The 18,592-nt window shown below is 54.5% G+C and overlaps 2 protein-coding genes across 4 annotated transcripts in view; one reads left to right on the top strand and one right to left on the bottom strand.

Moving 5' to 3' along the window:
- Positions 1–12,167, top strand: part of TICRR (TOPBP1 interacting checkpoint and replication regulator) — a 47,147-nt gene extending 34,980 nt beyond the window's left edge. The window contains exons 16-22 of the mRNA XM_007078292.3: positions 2,215–2,305; positions 4,789–4,850; positions 5,916–6,050; positions 6,631–6,788; positions 8,887–11,026; positions 11,147–11,272; positions 12,048–12,167. Of these exons, the coding sequence (XP_007078354.2) occupies positions 2,215–2,305; positions 4,789–4,850; positions 5,916–6,050; positions 6,631–6,788; positions 8,887–11,026; positions 11,147–11,272; positions 12,048–12,160 (2,825 nt within the window). The 3' untranslated portion in view covers positions 12,161–12,167. The remainder of the gene's footprint in view (positions 1–2,214; positions 2,306–4,788; positions 4,851–5,915; positions 6,051–6,630; positions 6,789–8,886; positions 11,027–11,146; positions 11,273–12,047) is intronic.
- Positions 11,145–18,592, bottom strand: part of KIF7 (kinesin family member 7) — a 28,781-nt gene continuing 21,333 nt past the window's right edge. For all 3 annotated transcript variants that reach the window (XM_042988071.1, XM_042988072.1, XM_042988073.1), the window contains exons 12-20: positions 18,110–18,307; positions 17,675–17,800; positions 17,320–17,496; positions 16,320–16,535; positions 15,426–15,632; positions 14,497–14,695; positions 13,967–14,113; positions 12,764–13,828; positions 11,145–12,312 (exon numbers count right to left, since the gene is read on the bottom strand). In XM_042988071.1, coding sequence (XP_042844005.1) covers positions 13,485–13,828; positions 13,967–14,113; positions 14,497–14,695; positions 15,426–15,632; positions 16,320–16,535; positions 17,320–17,496; positions 17,675–17,800; positions 18,110–18,307 — 1,614 coding nt within the window. In that variant the 3' untranslated portion in view covers positions 11,145–12,312; positions 12,764–13,484. The remainder of the gene's footprint in view (positions 12,313–12,763; positions 13,829–13,966; positions 14,114–14,496; positions 14,696–15,425; positions 15,633–16,319; positions 16,536–17,319; positions 17,497–17,674; positions 17,801–18,109; positions 18,308–18,592) is intronic.

The raw sequence follows: 18,592 nt of genomic DNA, 5'->3' as shown, positions 1-18,592 counted from the left end.
CCTCTGGGGATTACAATTCCTATCTTCTAAGAGCCTAATTCAGATTAATACCAACTTCATTTCAGCAGTATTGAAAAACTTTGCTCCTATAAATACAGTTCTGTTTCCTACCCCCTCCTTTGTGCTACGTTGTTATACACATTACATCTTCGTACACTCTATGCCCATCAACATCAATTTATAATGATCACTTTATTTTTCAACTCCTAGGAGAAGAGAGTTACAAACGGAAACTGCTTCTGTGCTGTACGTTGTATTTATTTATGTAGTTCCTTCCCTGGTGCTTTTTGATTCTTCCCATGGATTTGCCTCACTCTTGAGTGCCCTTTGCTCTCAGCCTGAAGGACCCCCTCTAGTATTACTCATGGGGCAGGTCTGCTACTGAAAAGTTCTGTTTTTTTGGGGGGGGGGATTTGTTTTTAACCTGGGAATGTGCTAATTTCTCCCTCATTTTGAACAATAATTTTGCTGGATATTCAATTCTTGGTTGAGTCTTTGCCCTTTCAGCGCTTTTTTTTTTTTTTTAATGTTTGTTTTTGAGAGAGTGCGAGTGGGGGTAGAGACAGAGAGACACACACGCAGAATCTGAAACGGGCTCAGGCTCTGAGCTGTCAGTACAGAGCCCGACGCAGGGCTCGAACCCACGGACCACGAGATCATGACCTGAGCCGAAGCTGGACACTTAACCGACCGAGCCACCCAGGCACCCCTGCATGTCTGTTTTTTTATTGACAACTGGACGTAACATAAGAAGGCACTTCTGACAGACTTCTCCCCTCCCCTCCAGTGTTTGTTGTTATTGTTACTGCTTTTGTTTGGTGACTTTCCTGAACTAATTCTTTAAAGTCTGTATTCTGTCATGTGTGGCCACTGACGTCTGCTCACTTAGCTTAGCGATCCAGCTAATGATTGGACAGATTTTCTTTGATGCCTGGAACCAGTAAGTTTCTCAGCCTTTGCTGAGGGCCTTTGGTGCGTTGGCTCATTTCTTCAGTACTCAGCCAGGCAGCGTATATTTCTCTCTGCTTTTCTGGAGCCTCAAGGTGAGCCGTGGGTGACAGCTTAGGGCCTTCTTGGGTTTACCCTGGGCGTGCACACAGCCCTGCATTGCATGGAGTTTTAGGTCCCAGGAATATGTTGAAGGTTTGTTGAGTCCTCCATAGACACCTCATTCCCTAGTTTCCCCTTTTACACTTTTGGTTAGCTTGTTGTTTGCCCCAGCTGTTATCACTCCCCTAGGCAGCTGTGATGTTCACAATTGCTGCCGGTTGGTTTCAGTAAGTGCTCCCTGGAAAAAGCTCATTCATACTGGGTGAGTCCTGAGGTCAAATAGAGACTACTTGAGCCCGTGAGATTTTGCTTTTGCGGGGGAACTGCCAGACAGGTCAGATAATGACATCTGTGAATGGGGCTTTGGAGGAGCTCCAGTCTCATTTGGCCCTGTTCACACACAGGCCCCTGGGCAGGGGCGTTGGTCTGCAGAGTGATTGCAGGCTGGTGGTTTTCAAGGCTACGGGGCTGGGGGCGCTGGGGCAAGATAAAGTTCCATGGACTTGGCTGTTGTTACTGGGATTCACTGTTTTTCTTGGATAAATACTCCATGGATTGTTGCAAACTAGTTAATTTCCAGAGTTCTGAAAAGGCTGATTTTGCCCATTTTTGCCCAGTGTTCTCGTTCCTTTTGTGGAAGAGTTATTTCAGAGGTTCTTACACCACATTCCTGCCGACATCACTTCTCTTCCTGGTCACTTTTAATTCCCTCTAAACTAGTCCTCCCGTGATCAGCTTGGTTGCATACCCCACTGCGGAAATGCATGCCGGCTAGATGGCGCTCGCTATTCAGTATCTTAATATCTGTGTGGCATGTCAGCACTTTCATACTCTATCATTTCATCATAAATATAAGAAGCACTGGTGAGATGGATACTTATTAGTTCTGATAAATATTTTTATTTTTTTTCAGAATTGCTTATTAGAATTTTACAGTATTTTACACTAGCTTATTATTTAATCTCTAATGCTGATTAACTGTTGTGTCATGTTAAATTAAGTCCTATGGTTAGACGTTAGTCCCAAAACAATCAAGAGCCCCTCCGGTAAAGACAAAAACCACTCCAGGCGAGTAGTAAGCCATACAGAATTTCAGACTGCTCGCTTTGCCTTGCTGCCACTTCTTGATAAGGTTAAATGAAATTGATGCTATTTACATTTTAGGTTATCACAAACTGCTGACTAAGAGTGTGGCTGAGACTCCAGTACATAAGCAAGTCTCCAGAAGGCTTCTTCATAGACAAATCAAGGGCAGGTGAGTAACACCCTTGCCTAGCTACCTTGCTAATGATCTTGCGGGCCACTGTCCACCTTCTCGGAGCCCCTGTGACTGATGTCTTGACTGTCTTATTACTAAAGAGTATTCAGCATTCTGTAAATTCTGAGGGCTAGAGAATCATACAGAATGTACTCTTTTGTGTCACCTCTTTCACTTGGCATAATTATTTTGAGATTGGTCCATGGTGTTGTATGTATCCATATTTCTTCCTTTTTGGGGCGGTGAGGGGTTGCTGAGAAGCAGTCCATCAAATGGGTATTCCACATTTATAAACTTTTTTTTTTTTTTTTAATTAAAAAAAATGTTTTTTAACTTGTTTTATTTTATTTTTTTTAATTTACATCCAAATTAGCATATAGTGCAACAATGATTTCAGGAGTAGATTCCTTAGTGCCCCTTCCCCATTTAGCCCATCCCTCCTCCCACAACCCCTCCAGTAACCCTCAGTTTTTTCTCCATATTTAAGAGTCTCTTATGTTTTGTCCCCCTCCCTGTTTTTGTTATTTTTGTTTCCCTTCCCTTATGTTCATGTTTTGTCTCTTAAAGTCCTCATATGAGTGAAGTCATAGGACACTTGTCTTTCTCTGACTAATGTCACTTAGCATAATACCCTCCAGTTCCATTCACGTAGTTGCAGATGGCAAGATTTCGTTCTTTTTGATTGCCGAGTAATACTCCATTGTACATATATACCACACCTTATTCATTTGTCCATCGATGGACATTTGGGCTCTTTTCGTACTTTGGCTATTGTTGATAGTGCTGCTATAAACACGGGGGTGCATGTGTCCCTTCAAAAGAGCACACCCGTATCCCTTGGATAAATGCCTAGTAGTGCAATTGCTGGGTTGTAGGGTAGTTCTATTTTTAGTTTTTTGGGAACCTCCATACTGTTTTCCAGAGTGGCTGCACCAGCTTGCATTTCCATTATAAACTTTTTAAAAAAATTTTTTCAGAGAGCGTGTGTGCATGTGCTCACACATGGGGGAGGAGCAGAAGAAGGAGGGAGAAAATCCAAGCAAGCTCTGCGCTCAGCCACCCACACAGGGCTTGATCCCAAGATCCTGGGATCACGACCTGAGCCAAAGTCAAGAGTCTGGTGCTCAGCTGACTGAGCCACCCAGTCCTCCCCTGCACAATTTTAAAAACCATTCTTCATGGCATCTGGGTGGCTCAGTCATTTAAGTGTCTGATTTCTTGATTTTGGCTCAGGTCAGGACCTCATGGTTGTGAGATCAAGCCCCATGTTGGGCTGTGCGCTAAGTGCAAAGCCTGCTTAAAGATTCTCTCCGAGCGTCTGGGTGGCTCTGTCACTTAGGCAACCGACTCTTGGTTTCGGCTGAGCTCATGATCTCATGGTTTATGTGTTCAAGCCCCACGTCAGGCTCCGTGCCACCTGCTTGGGATTCTCTCTCTCTCTGTGCCCCTCCCTTGTGCACCTGCTCTCTCTCAAAATAAACATTTTAAAAAACCTTCAAAAAAATTCTCTCCCTCTCAGCTCCTCGCCTCACATGCTCACACTTTCTCTCTCAAAATAAAAAAACTTAAAAAAAAAAAAACCCACGCGGGGCACCTGGGTGGCTCAGTCGGTTAAGCTTCTGATGTTGGCTCAGGTCATGATCTTGTGGTTCATGAGTTCAAGCCCCATATCCGGCTCTCTGCTGTAAGCACGGAGCCTGCTTCAGATCCTCTGTCTCCCTCTCTCTGCCCCTCCCCTGCTCTCTCTCTCAAAAATTAAAAAACAAAAATGCAAAAGCATTTGTCATTACATGGAGGGGGTCATCATCACTGCTGGGCCAGGCTGCAAGTTTAGGATCTCGGCTCAGCCTATGGGTGTGGTGGGCCACAGTTTTCCATGGTAGTTAGTGTCTGAAAGTTTGTCGTGCTAAGCTGCCCCTTTCCTGGTTCTTTGGCTAGAGAAAGCTGACTTTTCTTAGGGCAGTTTTGGTACCTGTTGACATATTTGGGTTGTCTATTTCCCCAGCACCCAGTCCAGGATCCAGGAAGCAAAAAGGGAACTCTCTGGGAGCTCACTGCCCTGTCTCTCTTTGGGTCCTGTGATCCCCAGCCACCTGCCTCTTCTTGTCACTGTTTAATCTGTAGTTCATTTTAATATAACATCCAGGGTTTTTAGCTGAACTTAACAGGAATAATAGGAAGGTTTCATCTTGACATTATTTGTGTACAGATTTTACATACTTCTGCAAGTTATCTACAGGATAAATTGCAAGGAGAGAAATGGGTGCGTTAGAAGGCATGCATATTTTTAATTAATTTTTGTGTTGTAAAACCACTTTCCAAAAAAGTGTTCTAACCATTTTACTTGCAACGGTCAAGTATATGAGAGTGCTTGCCAGCACTGGTACTCTTAAGCCCTGTGGTCTCTGTTGCTTTGTGAGGCTTATGGTGCATGAACCATGAGTGATACTAAATAATCCCTATGCTTGTTATTCGTTAAGGTCCTCGGAGCCTGGCCCTGATATTGACATAGTTGAAGAGTCCCCAGAAAAAGGAGCAGACGGTATTACCTATGTTTGTTTTGTGCTGTTTTCTCTAGTTTCTTTGAAAACCCTCTATTTGTGGTGTTGTTCAGCATGTCCTAGGATATTGTGCAGACAGTATGACAGCTCTGGGCCTGCAGTGTAGATCAGTAAATGTTTATTAGTAAATGGTCTTTTACACAGAATTTCCTGAGGGAATTTCTGGAGAAACCTTTTTACACAGTAGGAACAGAGGTCAGGGTACAGGCTAACACGGGGTGATACAAAGTGCCGTGGCTTCTTTTTAAAGTACATGTAATACAGGGGATTCCAAAAGCAAACATTTTGTTTTTTCCAAAAACAAAGTCATGTTTTTAATGACTCAAGTAATTTGTTTATTGTAGAAAAATCAGAAAAGTAAATCAAAAAATATAGAGAAGTCAAATTTAAAAAAAAATTTTTTTAACATTTATTTATTTTTGAGAGAGACAGAGCATGAACAGGGGAGGGTCAGAGAGAGAGGGAGACACAGAATCTGAAACAGGCTCCAGGCTCTGAGCTGTCAGCACAGAGCCTGACGCGGGGCTCGAACTCACAAGCCGCGAGATGGTGACCTGAGCCGAAGCCGGACGCTTAACCGACTGAGCCACCCAGGCGCCCCAAGAAGCCAAATTTTTAATAATTGTTTGGTAATCCCACAACTCAGAAATACTTAATATTTTAGCTTCATTGATACTCTTACAGGTGTCGTTTCTACACAAATGTATGTATCATAAACATGAAAACTGCAATTTTTAAATTTAAAAAAATTTTTGCAAAAGTCACACCATATAAACCCTTTTTTCACCCAGTATCATGGTTAAAAGGGTGGCAGTTTGAGATTTCCAAAGGTCACAGTCTGGTAGGTCAGTGGTTTTTCTGAACTTTGTTGGAGCCATAGGTCCTACCCCTTGTAACCTTGTTACACTTCAGAAGTCTCAAGGTCAGTAATTTGTGACAGTCTATCTTGTATGTGGTATAACGTAAATTTTACCCATTTCATACACAGGCAAACGTAAAAAGCTTGTGTTTCTCCCTGGTTACTAACTGTGATTCTGGTTTTGTAGAAATAAGCTTGAGACGAAGTCCTCGAATCAAGCAGTTGTCACTCAGCAGGACAAATTCTGGTTCCTTCTATTCTGTGTCTCAGCCCAAGTCTCGAAGTGTGCAAAGAGTTCACTCATTCCAGCAAGACAAGTCAGGTAACTTGCTTGCCCACCGCCTAGTTGTGTGCCTACTTGGCGGGAAGTATTTTTGGGAAAAGAAGTATAAAACTTGGCATTTTCTTTCTTGATATTGGAGCGGTAGAACAGGTATATTCAGTAGAGGTGTAGAGTGATGGACGATCCATGACCTTCACTAACAGTGTCCTTCCTTTGGATTCCTACAGCTGGTCATTCATACTGTCCTTTTGGTAATTTATTCATTCAACAGGTAAATTACCTGTTATTTCCACCATGTGTTCACATTCTACACTCGGGTCCTAGGTGGAAGGGGATACCTGCTTGTCCTTCATTCTTTCATCCACCATTAGTTTGGATCATCAGATAATGTGTTTTTATATTTACAAATTAAATTGTTTTACTTGCCTCACATAAGGGCTGAGGTAACTATGCAATCTTAAAAGTCCAGATGGCAGCAATAATTGGGGTTGCTGGCATAATTAGGTGGGATCCCCCACTCCCAGTAGCTCGAAAAAAATTGTTTTCTTGTATGGACTGGCTGTTCTGTTAGTATTGGGAGGGCAGGAGTTGAGAAAGAATTACTGATTTTGACTTGCAGACCAAAGAGAAAAATCTCCAAACCGAAGTATTCGTTCTCCCAAGAGCCTGCTTTTTGGGGCATTGCATGAGATGGTCAGTCCTTCTGAGAAGGGTTCAGCTCGACTTCAGAGGACTTCAAGAAGCACATTGGGTTCTGAGATACCTACAGCTTATCAGGTATAACATTTCTATAATGTTTAAAATAGTGTGGTCTTGTGGAGGGAAACAAACATGGCCCAAAAAACCCACTGAGAACATTAGGGACAAGAAAGCAGGTGATCTGTCAATGTTAATACGTATTTGGGGGTGGTTGGGTTGATCGAGATGAATGGTTATTGGGTATATAGGGATGTAAGGCAGCAGTTTGGCTGAGGCCAAGGTGGTAGGAGAAAACAGAAATGATCTCATCTAGTCTCTTGGTTTCGTCCACCATTTTTATCATACACCATGTATAGATCTTCCTGAAATGTACAGGCATCATTCATCTGTTGCCCTTACACTACCCACCCAATCCAGTCATCCACGTGAGAAGCCTGAGCCACTCCCAGACATAGCCATTTATACCCATTCCCTTTTCTCCATCCCTGCAGTTCTGCCCTATCCCAGTTCTGCCTGGAACATTTCAACCGCCTTTTCCCTCTTCCCTCTCAAGTCCATCCTGCCCCCAGAGGCCAGAGTGAGCCTTCTTTTTTTTTTTTTTTTTTTTTACATTTATTTATTTTTGAGAGAGCACAGTGGGGGCAGGGGCAGAGAGAGAGGGAGACACAAGATCCGAAGCAGGCTCCAGGCTCTGAGCTGTCAGCACAGAGCCCAACGCGGGGCTTGAACCCACAAACCGGGAGATCATGACCTGAGCCGAAGTTGGATGCTTAACCGACTGAGCCACCCAGGCACCCCCTGGAGTGAGCTTTCTGACTGCATCACTTTGCTTAAAGCTCTAGAGACCTGTTGTTAAACAGGGTTTTCTGAAAATGGAATCCTTATGTTAAAAAATAATTTTTATTTGGAAACCCAATAAACTGCTTAGAGTTTGTGGGAGGACACACAGCTATGGAGATGGGTTTGAAGACCACAGATTTACGGAACCAGGTTCAGTCCTCTCCAGATGGGCATGGGCCTCCATCGGCTGGCTCTGGCTCCCACTCTCCCTCTGCTCTGTCCTCCACCTTTCCGGTGACGTCAGGCTGCACATAGGTCTGCATGCAGCTGCTGGTTTTCATTTTAGGCAGAGAAAATGATAGAGCAAAGGCACCAGGGGCACCTGGGTGGCTCAGTTGGTTAAGCATCCGACTTCGACTCAGGTCATGATCTCACGGTTTGTGAGTTCGAGCCCCGGGTCAGGCTCCGTGCAGACAGCTCAGAGCCTGCTTCCGATTCTGTGTCTCCCTCTCTCTGCCCCTCCCCTGCTCACACTCTGTCTCTCAATAATAAATAAACGTTAAAAAAAAAAAATTTTTTTTTAAAGACACCAAAATTACCTCTTCCCCGCTTTCCCACCTTTTACATTTACCTGCTGATACCCATTCTTAATGACCTAACTCACTGTTCCTGTCCCCCCTTCAGGCTAGCTGGGTTAGACAGTCCTCTCTTGTGCTGCCAACACGTGTTGTCCCACGCACATCCCTGTCAGTGCGCTGGTGACACTGTTACCATCTCTCTGTACCCTATTCAACGTGAAATACCCACTAGACCAGGATTCCCTTGAGATGATCACGATGGGCGTCTGACCAGCTTTACCTGTTGGAGTGTTTAACTGCATTTTGCCAGAAGGAAGGGAGATTTTTTGCTGGGGAGTGTCGCTCCTGAGACGTCGTCTTTGTTGCTGGACCTTATGTATCCATATATTCCATACTCCATCCCCCCCCCACCCCCCCCACGGCCTGGCACATGACGGGCGTGTAGCAAGCACATGTTGAAGGCAGGTGAACAGCAGATGATGTGACACCTAGAAGCTACTTCAGGAAGGGAGCAGGAGCGGTGCGGTGGAAGAGAACGTGGCAGTAGTGGAGCGATCCACCGTTGAAGGCGAAGCGTGTTTTAGCTGCAGTATGCATCTGAAGACACTTCTTGGTCTTAGGACCAAGATCAGATTTGGTGCTTAGTGCTAGGAAAAGAAAAGTGTGCATCATGTTTTGGAAGTTGAAACGTGTCACTGTCAGAAATCCAGGTTAAGGATTTCCCATGTGCCTTTCTGATCGTCTTAGAGGTGACTCAGATGCTCTGTAGAGCATATGGGTGATGACATTCAGGCACTGAAATGAGCATTTCTTTACAGACTCCCAAGAAGAGTAACCGGAAATCTCCAAGCTCTTCTAAAGCGATGCCGAGACGGTTCCCTCATATGCCACGAACTCCACTGCGCACCCCTGAAAGGTGGCAGAAACCCCCTACCGAAGTGACCCCTGCGAAAAAGGCCATTTTTGAGGAGTCCTTAAAAGACTCCTCACAGGACTGGGGCTCACCATCTCAACCAAAAGTCACTCCTCAGAAAGGCTGCTCCCTGGCGAAAGGAGGAACCTCTCCTCTTGAAAAGAAGATCCCAAGAACCCCCAGAAGGCCAGGTGGTCAGCCAGCTGGATTTCTGCGGAATTCTACTTGGCCACTCTCGGTGACCTCCAGTCCAGAAAGCACCCCCTGCCCCGCAGCCCCCAACGGGACCGCAGGTCTGAGTCCTGCCGGGTCCTCTCCGCGAGCGGCAGCCTCGGGGGTGCGGGGAGAGATGCCTCCGGACCAAGAGCACCACCGTCCCTGTGTCCCCGGGGCCTCCCAGGCAGGGGAGCTAGCAGAAAAAGGAGAGGAGAAAGCCGCCTCCACCCCCGGGAGCCCGGGGATGACAAGTCTGGTGCCTCCCCCATCTCCTCCTCCAGAGAAGCCTTTCACCTTTCCCTCAGGCAAGGTTTCCAAGAAGAGTCCATTTCGGAAATTTTCGACGAACTCTCCTTCCCCCGGAGAAATGGACTGGAGAGAGCCCTGGAAAGCCCCCAATGTAGCCTCACCTCTCTCCTGTCCTGCTCCCTCAACTCCTCCCAGAATCCTGCAGAATGCCCAGTCTGACCCCGCACCTGCTCTGCCCCCTTCTAAAACTGGAAAAAGGTGCAGAGAGCCCTCGGATCTTGCAAGCAGCTTCCTGGAACACCAGCCTAGTGCCTCTGCTGCTCCTAGAGAGGCCCCAGCTGACAACCCAGCTGCCAGCACAGATGCCAGAAAGGACCAGAAGGAAGTGAGCCTCTCTCTTCGGTCTTCCCCTGAAAGACACAGCTACCCCGGGCTTGGCTTCAGGAGGGACTGGCGTCTGTCCTCTCCTCTGCTGATGGCGAGTGACACAGAGTATCTCACTCTCCTGGACGAAGCACAGCTTGACGGCAGTGATGGCTTGAAAAGTGATGTGGCACCAATGGGAGAGGAGAGGCAGTCAAGGACGATGGTTGCCAAGAAGTCTTCTCCGTCGAGCCCTGGGGTTCTTCCATCCCCTCGTTCCTGTGGGCCTGGCTCTCCCCCGACACCTTCCTACGACCTGCGCTGCACTGCAGACAGAAGGCAGCGCCAGGCCGCCGCGCAGCTGGAGGATCTGCAGGCGTCAGCTCAGCTTCCAGAAGCCCCCGCCAGCCCGCAGACCTACGAGGTAGAGCTGGAGATGCGAGCTTCTGGCCTGCCCAAGCTTCGCATCAGAAAGATCGACCCCGGCTGTCTGTGCGAAGCTGAGTCCCTACGAAGGGCAGGGAGCTCCCGGGGCGACGAGAGCTCCCTCCCTGGTGTTGGCCTGCCCCGGGCTGGCAGGTCCTCAGGGAGACCCGAAGCCACCTACGTGTCTCCCCCCTGCCTCCGCCCCTCACACAGCACCCCTGGCAAGAGCGGGGGACAGATGTACATCTGCCAGTCCTGTACCCCCACCCGCGGCCCCTCTAGCACCCCCTCTCCGTTTCAGACAGACGGCAGTGTTCCTTGGACCCCGTCTCCCAAGCACAGCGGGAAGACCACTCCAGACACCATCAGAGACTGGCCCCGCAGGAAGCGGGCAGTGGGCAGCAGCTCTGCTGCGAGGAGCGAGGTCAGCGCTGACCTCCCTGCAGGGGTGTCCCTCCTCGAGCCGGAGAGGAGGGAGCAAGGCCCCGAGCTCAGCATCAGCAGAACTCCCCTCTTGGGGGATTTTGAGCTCGAGGGGGTGTGCCAGCTGCCCGACCATTCGCCTCCCGGGGACAGTGTGCCGAAGGCCGAGGAAGCCTGCTCCTGGGGACAGTTTGGGCTGGGTTCCAGGAAGAGGCTCCTTCCTGCGGAGGAGGAAATGGAGTGTCAAGCAAAAAGAGCGTGTGATGGGCAGAGAGGAGACCCAGAACTCAGCAAGAGTGAGGAGCGGTCTCCGGGCGCGAGCGTGCTGTACCTGCCCTCGACGGGGGACGACGAGGTGTTTTTTTCAGGTGAGGCTGCCGCCGTGGGTTTTGGGGGTTGGGGGGAGCGCCTCAGAGCTGCTCCTTGAAGAGGCCCGGGCCCCGTGGCGTGGGGTACCACGGAGCCGTGCTCACCCTGCGTCTCTGTAGGTTCCACGCCTTCTCCTGGCTGTGCCGTGCGGAGCGGCGTCTCTGCCAGCGGGCTGCAGGCCCTGACCCAGTCTCCACTGCTGTTCCAGGGGAGAACGCCTTCCTCTCGGTGGAACGATGCCAGAGGTAATTGTTCACGGAAGGTCCTGAGGAGTGACTGCTGGGTGCCTCCCCGGGGTCAGCTCGGGGCTGCCAGGCCGTCTGGGGGAGGAGTTCTAGGGAAGGCCGGGTCTGGGACAGAGGACCGTCCCTGCAGGGTCCCGTGCTCTTCCCAAAGAATCTCCGCATTAGAACCCCATGGTGTAGTTACGTGCAGTCCTCAGATCCTGATGTGTTTTCTTCAGCTTCTTGAAACTGTGACAGATGTGGACATCCCACATCCCGTGTGGCGGGAGTGTGTGGAGGAGAGGGGTGGGTGGCATGCTGGCAGCTTTCCCACAGCGGGTTCCACGCTTCTGTACTGTGGTAGATGGAGGACTGGCTGTCGTGATCAGACTCGAGGCTTCCCTTTCCTCGACCCCGTGGCTTGCGTCTGCTGAGTGCATGGGTTAGAAAGGTCTCCTGGAACTGAAAGGGAATGCAGGAGTGGGGGGCCTTTGGTGGTTCCTCTCCCTTGACACTCAGACATAAATCACGTGAAACAGCATAAACCCCACAATCTGAGCCAAAAAGAATGTACAAACCCTGCTGAGGGAGTTCAAACTGCAGTACTTAGCTTTTTCCATTATTTACTGCCGTCCAGTCAGTGCTGACGGGTGGGGGGCGCTCACACAGCCCGAGAACCTGCAGGCAGTGCTGGTGTCAGTCCGTCTTCGGGTGTGGCCTCTCCAGTTCAAGCCCGTTTTCTTCTGTTCTGTCCTCAGTGACTTCCTGCCCACTAAGTCTTTCTGCCTTTCTCTAGATGAGGATATGGATGTTTTCCCGGCCACGGCAGAAGACTCTCCTTTCAGCCGAGCCTTGTCCAGGAGACGCCCCATCAGCAGAACTTACACACGGAAGAAGCTGATTAGCTAGTGAGGCTGGAACCGGTTGGGGGACTTACATCCTCAAACACTACGGAGCGTGGCCGGAGCCACCGTGTCCCCAGCACAGAAGACGTGTTCTGAGTGGTCTTCTCCGGGTTGGAAGTTCCAGGCTGCTCTCTGTCCCACGTAACCCTGGGCTTGCTGCACAGAAACAGGAATCGCCAGGGCTCAGTGGAGCCAAGGGAGTTCAAAAGAGGAAGCTGCAGTCAGCCCGGTCCCCATGCCTCTTTGTGGTCAGCTGTCAAATTCTTTACTCCCTCTCCGGGAATCCAGCCCTACCCCTCCTTGGGGAGGTGGTGTCGCTGGGGCTGGGAGTCAGGAAGCAGGCAGGAACTGTAAGACCAGGCGCTTCTTCCAGCCCTGCCCTCCGAGAGACCAAGGCAAGTCAGTCAACTGCCCCCGCCCCCCACCCCCAGCCCCTTCGTGGGTTCTTTATGAAGCTGCTGTTAGGCTGGGACCCGGAGACCCCGGCAGGGCTCACGAACTAAAGCACCACACACAAAACCGAAGGCGGTGACAGAAGAAATTTCTTGCCTTCCCCGTATAATAATAAAGTCCTCTCTTGCTACTCAGTGCATTTCTGCTTACTCACCAGGGCCGAGCTCTGGTGGTTCCTGGAACAGCCACATCCCCAGGTCTGCTCTGAAACTCAGCCAGTGCCCAACGGTCCTCACCGTGAGTGGGGAGACGCACCGGAGTCGCACAGAGGCCCGGCGTGTCCCAAGGAGCAGCTTCTGGGGACTCCTGGTGGGGGTCCCGGTCCACAGTTCTGAATTGGGCCTCAGGGGCTCTAAAAAGCCTTCACACCTGTCATGTTCTCAAATCTGACTCGTGTCTTGTAAATCAAACCAAGTAAAAACTCCCATTCTTCCCTTCAGAGTCTCATTTATTATAAAATGGTTTTACAAAAGTCTAAAACTATGCCAAGCTTCCCACTTCCCACCATATACATAAGACCATTTAAAACACAACCCGGTTGCCACTCACTGTTGTGTGTCCAGCACCGGCTGAACCCCAGCACTGTGGGCACCCGCACGCAGGTCTGGGACCAGAATTGCCTTTTGGGAACTCTCAAGCCAAAAGATGGCAATCCGGTACCGGAGCTCAAAGAAATGAGGGGCAGGAATTTACAGATGAAAAAAAAGGAGTCTGATCCACTGGGGCCGGTGGCCCAGGTTCGCTGATCCCCGCTGTGTCAAGATCAGGACCCGGATTTGGAGGGAGGGCTAAAGGCCGTCTTTCACGAAGCGAAGGGGGTTGACCGTGCCCGGGAGCGGGCTCAGCCTCCCTGCGAGGCGGGCTCTGCGCACAGCCTACAGCGGGTTTCTCCGGACGTCGATCATGCCCGAGCTGGCCCGGCGCGGGTCCCGCCGGGGCTTGGGCAGGGGCCCGGTGTTCCAGGGCAGGCCCGCCTCACCCACGGGGGGCGCCCGCCCCCCTAGGGGCTCCTCGGCGCCGCCCTGCTCCTCACCGCACAGGCTGGAGCGCTTCCACGTCAGCGGCAGCGGGGCCCGGACCAAGTCCCGCACCTCGTCCCGGGCGCGGGGGCCCCCCTCAGGGAGGGACTGCTGCCAGAGAAGCTCGGGCACGGGGCGCAGCTCCTCTTCGTTTCCGGGAGCCGGTCTGCTCTCCAGGCACAGGGCCCTCTTCTCCCCACCTGTCACCGAGACCAACGACGCTCGTCAGAAACGGAGGCCTCAGCTCCCCTGTGGGAGATGCCCACGGAAGAGCGGAGGTTAGAGGGGTTCCCAAGCCTTCCCGGAGGCCGGCCCAAACCGGGTCAGGTGAGCCTCACCCCTGCTCTGGCCCGCCGCACTCAGGCTACTGAGCTTCTGTTTCAGTTCCTGGTTCATCCACAGGTGGCGGCCCAGCTCCTTCTCCAGCGCTTGGATCCTGGTCTCATACTGCCTCCTGCTGTCCGCTAGCCCCTCGCCGAGGTGATCTAGACGGGAGGGGACGCGGAGGAGGAAGGAGGGGAGGGGCGGAGGAGGAAGGAGGGGAGGGGCGGAGGAGGAAGGAGGGGAGGGGCCGAGGAGGAAGGAGGGGAGGGGCGGAGGAGGAAGGCGGGGAGGGGCCGAGGAGGAAGGAGGGGAGGGGCGGAGGAGGAAGGAGGGGAGGGGCGGAGGAGGAAGGCGGGGAGGGGCCGAGGAGGAAGGCGGGGAGGGGCCGAGGAGGAAGGCGGGGAGGGGCGGAGGAGGAAGGCGGGGAGGGGCCGAGGAGGAAGGCGGGGAGGGGCGGAGGAGGAAGGCGGGGAGGGGCCGAGGAGGAAGAAGGGGAGGGGCCGAGGAGGAAGGCGGGGAGGGGCCGCGGGCGGGGGCGCCTCACCTCGGCTCTGCTGGAGGAGAAGCTGCATGTTCTGCTCGTGCTCCTTCTGCTGCAGGGTCAGCTGGCGGTCCATCTCCAGGCGCTGGCGCTCCAGGGCCACCTCCAGCCAGTAGACCAGCCTCTGCTGCTCCTCCAGCTGCATCTCCAGCTCGGAGAAGGCGATCTGCTGCTGGTGCTGCTCCTCTCGGAGCGTCACGACCTGTCCCAAGACCCAGCCGGGCTCAGCCCCCAGCGCGGATCATCCCCGACCGGGGCGGCAGGTACTCAGGTACTCGGCAAACTTGTAGCTACCGCCCCCCACGGGCGGACGTCGCTAAGGAATCGCCAGGGTGTCCCGCTGAGCCAAGACCTGGCCTCCCACACCTTCTCAACAGTGTTCTAGGCAGGGATTTCCAAATGACAAGAGTCAGCTGTCAAGAGGAAGCTTACTTCCTACCCCTGCCTCAAGCTCCTTCCGAGTCCCAGACTCCTAAGCCCGCGGGCGGAGCCTTGCTGAGGCCCAGCTTCTCAAGCTCCGCCCTACTGACATTTCAGGCAGGGAGTCTGTGGTTGTGGGGACCTGTCCTGCCTGCTGTAGGGTTAGCAGCATCCCTGGTCTCTACCCTCATGGCTGTGAGGACCGGAAGCATCTCCAGACTCGGCTAGATGTCCCCTGGGGGAAAACCATCCCTGCTGAGAACCACCGATCTGGGTGCACTGAAGGGGCCAGGAGGCCGGAAAGTGAGGGGAGAGGAGACCGGGTCTTCGTTTCACTAAGAAAGTTAGGGTTTAAGGAGGAGAGTCTGAGGCAGCCCTGGAGACTGGAGCAGGCCCTGATTCTGTCCCCGCATCTGGGAAGAAACAGACCCCCGTCTGGAGCTGCCAGCAGACCCCTCCCCCACACAAGTACCAGACGGAGGTGGCGGAGGGCCCGGGAGCCGGTGACCCACCTTGTCAAAATACTTGCAGAGCAGGGCTCTGGTCTCCGAGGACGAGAGGTAGCTGAGCTTGGCCATGAGGTTCATCTCACACTGGGACAGCAAGGAGGCCGACGCCCGCAGCACCCGCTGGCGGCACGTGATGGCCTCATTCTTGTATTCGATGGCAGCATCCAGGGCCTCGATGGCCTCGTCCAGCTGGAACAGCGTCCGCTCCTCCTGCGGGACACGGGCGGCCGTGGAAGGGGAGGCCCGGGTGCCCACACCACGCACACCCACTCCCCGGATGACGGCCCTGGGCAGACGGCACCGGCACCCAGCCACGGGGGAGACGCTCTGTCGCCTCATCCTGAGCTCACAGCACATCCAAAGTGTCCCTGACTGGTATGGCAGGGACAGGAAGCTTCCGTCACAGCCCCGACCCCGGGGGAGGCCAGGCTCTGCTGACGGGCTGCTCTCTGGTGTATCGCCTGTCGCGTGATCTACAGAAGCACAGAGCGCTCTACGCCAAACAGAAGATACGGCGGGTCTGCTACGGGCACCAGAGGGCCACCGGGGTGAGTTTATTGCAAGAAGGCTCTCTCTGCTGCTCAGGGACTGGCCACGAGGCGCAGGGACGTGCTGCCACCGCTCATTCCCACACAGGGAGCCAGGGCGTGCGGGCTGACACGGCTCAGGACACAGAGCGCCCCCAGGGTCCAGCCGGGCAGGAACCGCGAGGGCCAAGTCCGTGCGTCCCTGCTGCGGGGGCCGCAGCGGGAGGAAGGGCCGGGCCAGCAGGCCCGCTGCGGCCACCCCACGCCCTGGGTCTCACTGGCAGGGAAAGCATGTCGGGGAGCAGCAGGGCCCGGCCCTGGGCCGGGCCGAGGCCGGGCAGGCTGCGGAGGTCCGGGCCGCGGGGCTCACCTCGGGCGACAGCAGGCTGCCCCTCCTCAGCTTGCCGTCGATGTCCAGGCGCTGCTTCAGCAGCGAGTCCTTCTCCTGGCGCAGGGCGTCGATCTCCCCGCGGAGCCGCTGCTGGCTCTGGGCGCTGCCCTGCCGCAGCTGCCCGCTCTTCTCCGACAGCTCCTTCTCCAGGTGCTCCAGCCGGCTGGACACTCGCACGATGTCCTCGCTGAGGGCCTGGGGGCGGCGCCACTGGGGGTCAGGGAGGGGGCGGCCCCACCCTCGCAGAGGTCACAGAAGCGGCCCAGCCACGGGATGCTACGGAGGCTGCGGGCCTTTCCCTCAAGAGCCCTACAATCCGGGAGTACCGCCCGGCGGGAGGGCCCGGCTCTCGACTCTGCGGCGGCTCGGCCAGTGGGGCCGGTGGGACCGGAGCCTCGGAGGAGGGACCCCCAGAGACGGCCCCGAAGGATCCCAGCAAGCATGGGAAAAGGCACTCCTGGCAGAAAGGGGGCAGCACCGGACAATCCAGCAGCGCCCTGAACCCTGCTGGACTTCAGAGCACTCTGGACCCCCGTGCACTGAGTCCGAGCACCTGCTCTGGGTCTGACATCCCCCCCTTTTCCACCGTCCTGGCACCACTGTGATTCCACCGGCCGAAGAGGGCACTGGCTCAGAAGCTCCTTACTCAAGAGGAAGCAGTGGCGCAGGGGGGACAGAGTACTGCTCAGCGGGGAGGCCGCCGTCTGCCCAGGTCTGTCGGCCTCCAGCGCCTGTGAGGCCTGCGTCTCCTCGGTCATCCCCCTTTCCACACCTGCTGTTCCTTGTTGGCCTGCACGGCCCCCGGCAAGCGCAGAGGGCGGGACGAAGGGGACGGAGCCTCACGTGGCTGGAACTTGCGCGGCAGGGACATCACCCGGAAGAGCCTCCCCTGGCAGGGTTGTCACCGGGAGGGACCTCCACGGGAGGGGGCCACCCGATGGCCTCTCACCCGGCACAAACCCCGCTGGCGGGGCCTCACCTGACTGGACCGCAGGCGCTTGCTCTCCAGCCCCGTCTTCTCCTGCATCAGGGCCTCCTTCTTGGCCAGGATGGCCTCCCGCTTGTGGAGCTCCTCCCCCAGCTCCTCCAGTGCCCGCCGCTGCTGCAGGACCTTTTCCATCTCCTGGTCCAGCCACTTCTTCTGCTCCTCGATCTTCTGACGGGGGTGGGGGAGGGAACTCAGCTCTCACCCCTGGCCCCACGGGCCCCCCCGCCCGGGGTCAGTGGGGGAGAAGGGTGCGCCGCCCCCCCCATCCCCCACCTCCGCTGCGCCCCAGGGGGACCGAGGCAGCCGACCGGGGGGGCTCCGGGGACGCCGGCCTGGCCCGGCCCACCTGCTGCTGCTCCAGGCTGACCACAGAGCCGTTGCTGCCGCTGCGCCGCTTCCTCTGGAACGCCGCGATCTCTTCCGTCTTGATCTTCAGGATCTTTTGCTGCTGCTCGTGCCGCCGCTCCAGCTCCTGGGGATGCGCCCGGCGAGCAGCTCAGGGGCAGGGTCCCAGGGGGGCGGGGGCGGGGGGGGGCCGCGTCTCCCCAGAGCCCCTCCGGAGATGGCCTCGCCACCCACGTCTCCCTGGGACTGGGCTCCTGCGGGCCGCCGGCCGCGGGCACGGCTCACCTCCTGAGTCCCGCCCCGCCTCGCGTGCCCTCCGGCTCTCCTCATTGTCAGGGGCCGGGACAAACTCAGGGAGGCCGAGCCGCCAGCTCGGGAGGTCCCGCGGCCGCGAGTCCCGGCGACCCCGGGCGCCCCCGACCCGACCCGACCCGACCTTGACACGGTGCTGCCGCTTGTTCATCTCGGTCTCCAGGCGCCGCTTCTGCTCCGTCTCCTCGCGAAGCCGCCTCTGCAGCTGCCCCTGCTGCTGCCGCATGAGCTGCACGTGCCTCTCGAGCTCCTGCAGCCGCTTCTCGCTCTGGGCCGACAGCGACGCCAGCCGCTCGGTCGCCTGCTTCTTTTCCTTCAGCACCTGGACCGACACAGCCTCGGCTGGGCCACCACGAGATGGCACCACCCCCGACACTCAACCAGGGGGGGCAGGACCGCAGGACGGTGGGCGGAGAGAGGGACGGACGGAAGGGCAAACAGGCCAGTGGGTAATGGACTAATGACGGCAAAAGATGGTGGCTACCAGGACATTTTCTCTGTACGAGGCACACATCACCTGCTCTGTGGGTATCAAATGATCCTAACAATCCTATGGAAAAAATAGGATTATCGTTATCCCTACTTCGCAGACTAGGAAACTGAGGCA

The sequence above is a fragment of the Panthera tigris genome, chromosome B3, assembly GCF_018350195.1.
Source record: "Panthera tigris isolate Pti1 chromosome B3, P.tigris_Pti1_mat1.1, whole genome shotgun sequence".
Lineage (NCBI taxonomy): Eukaryota > Metazoa > Chordata > Mammalia > Carnivora > Felidae > Panthera > Panthera tigris.
This window is presented reverse-complemented; position numbering and strand designations above follow the sequence as displayed.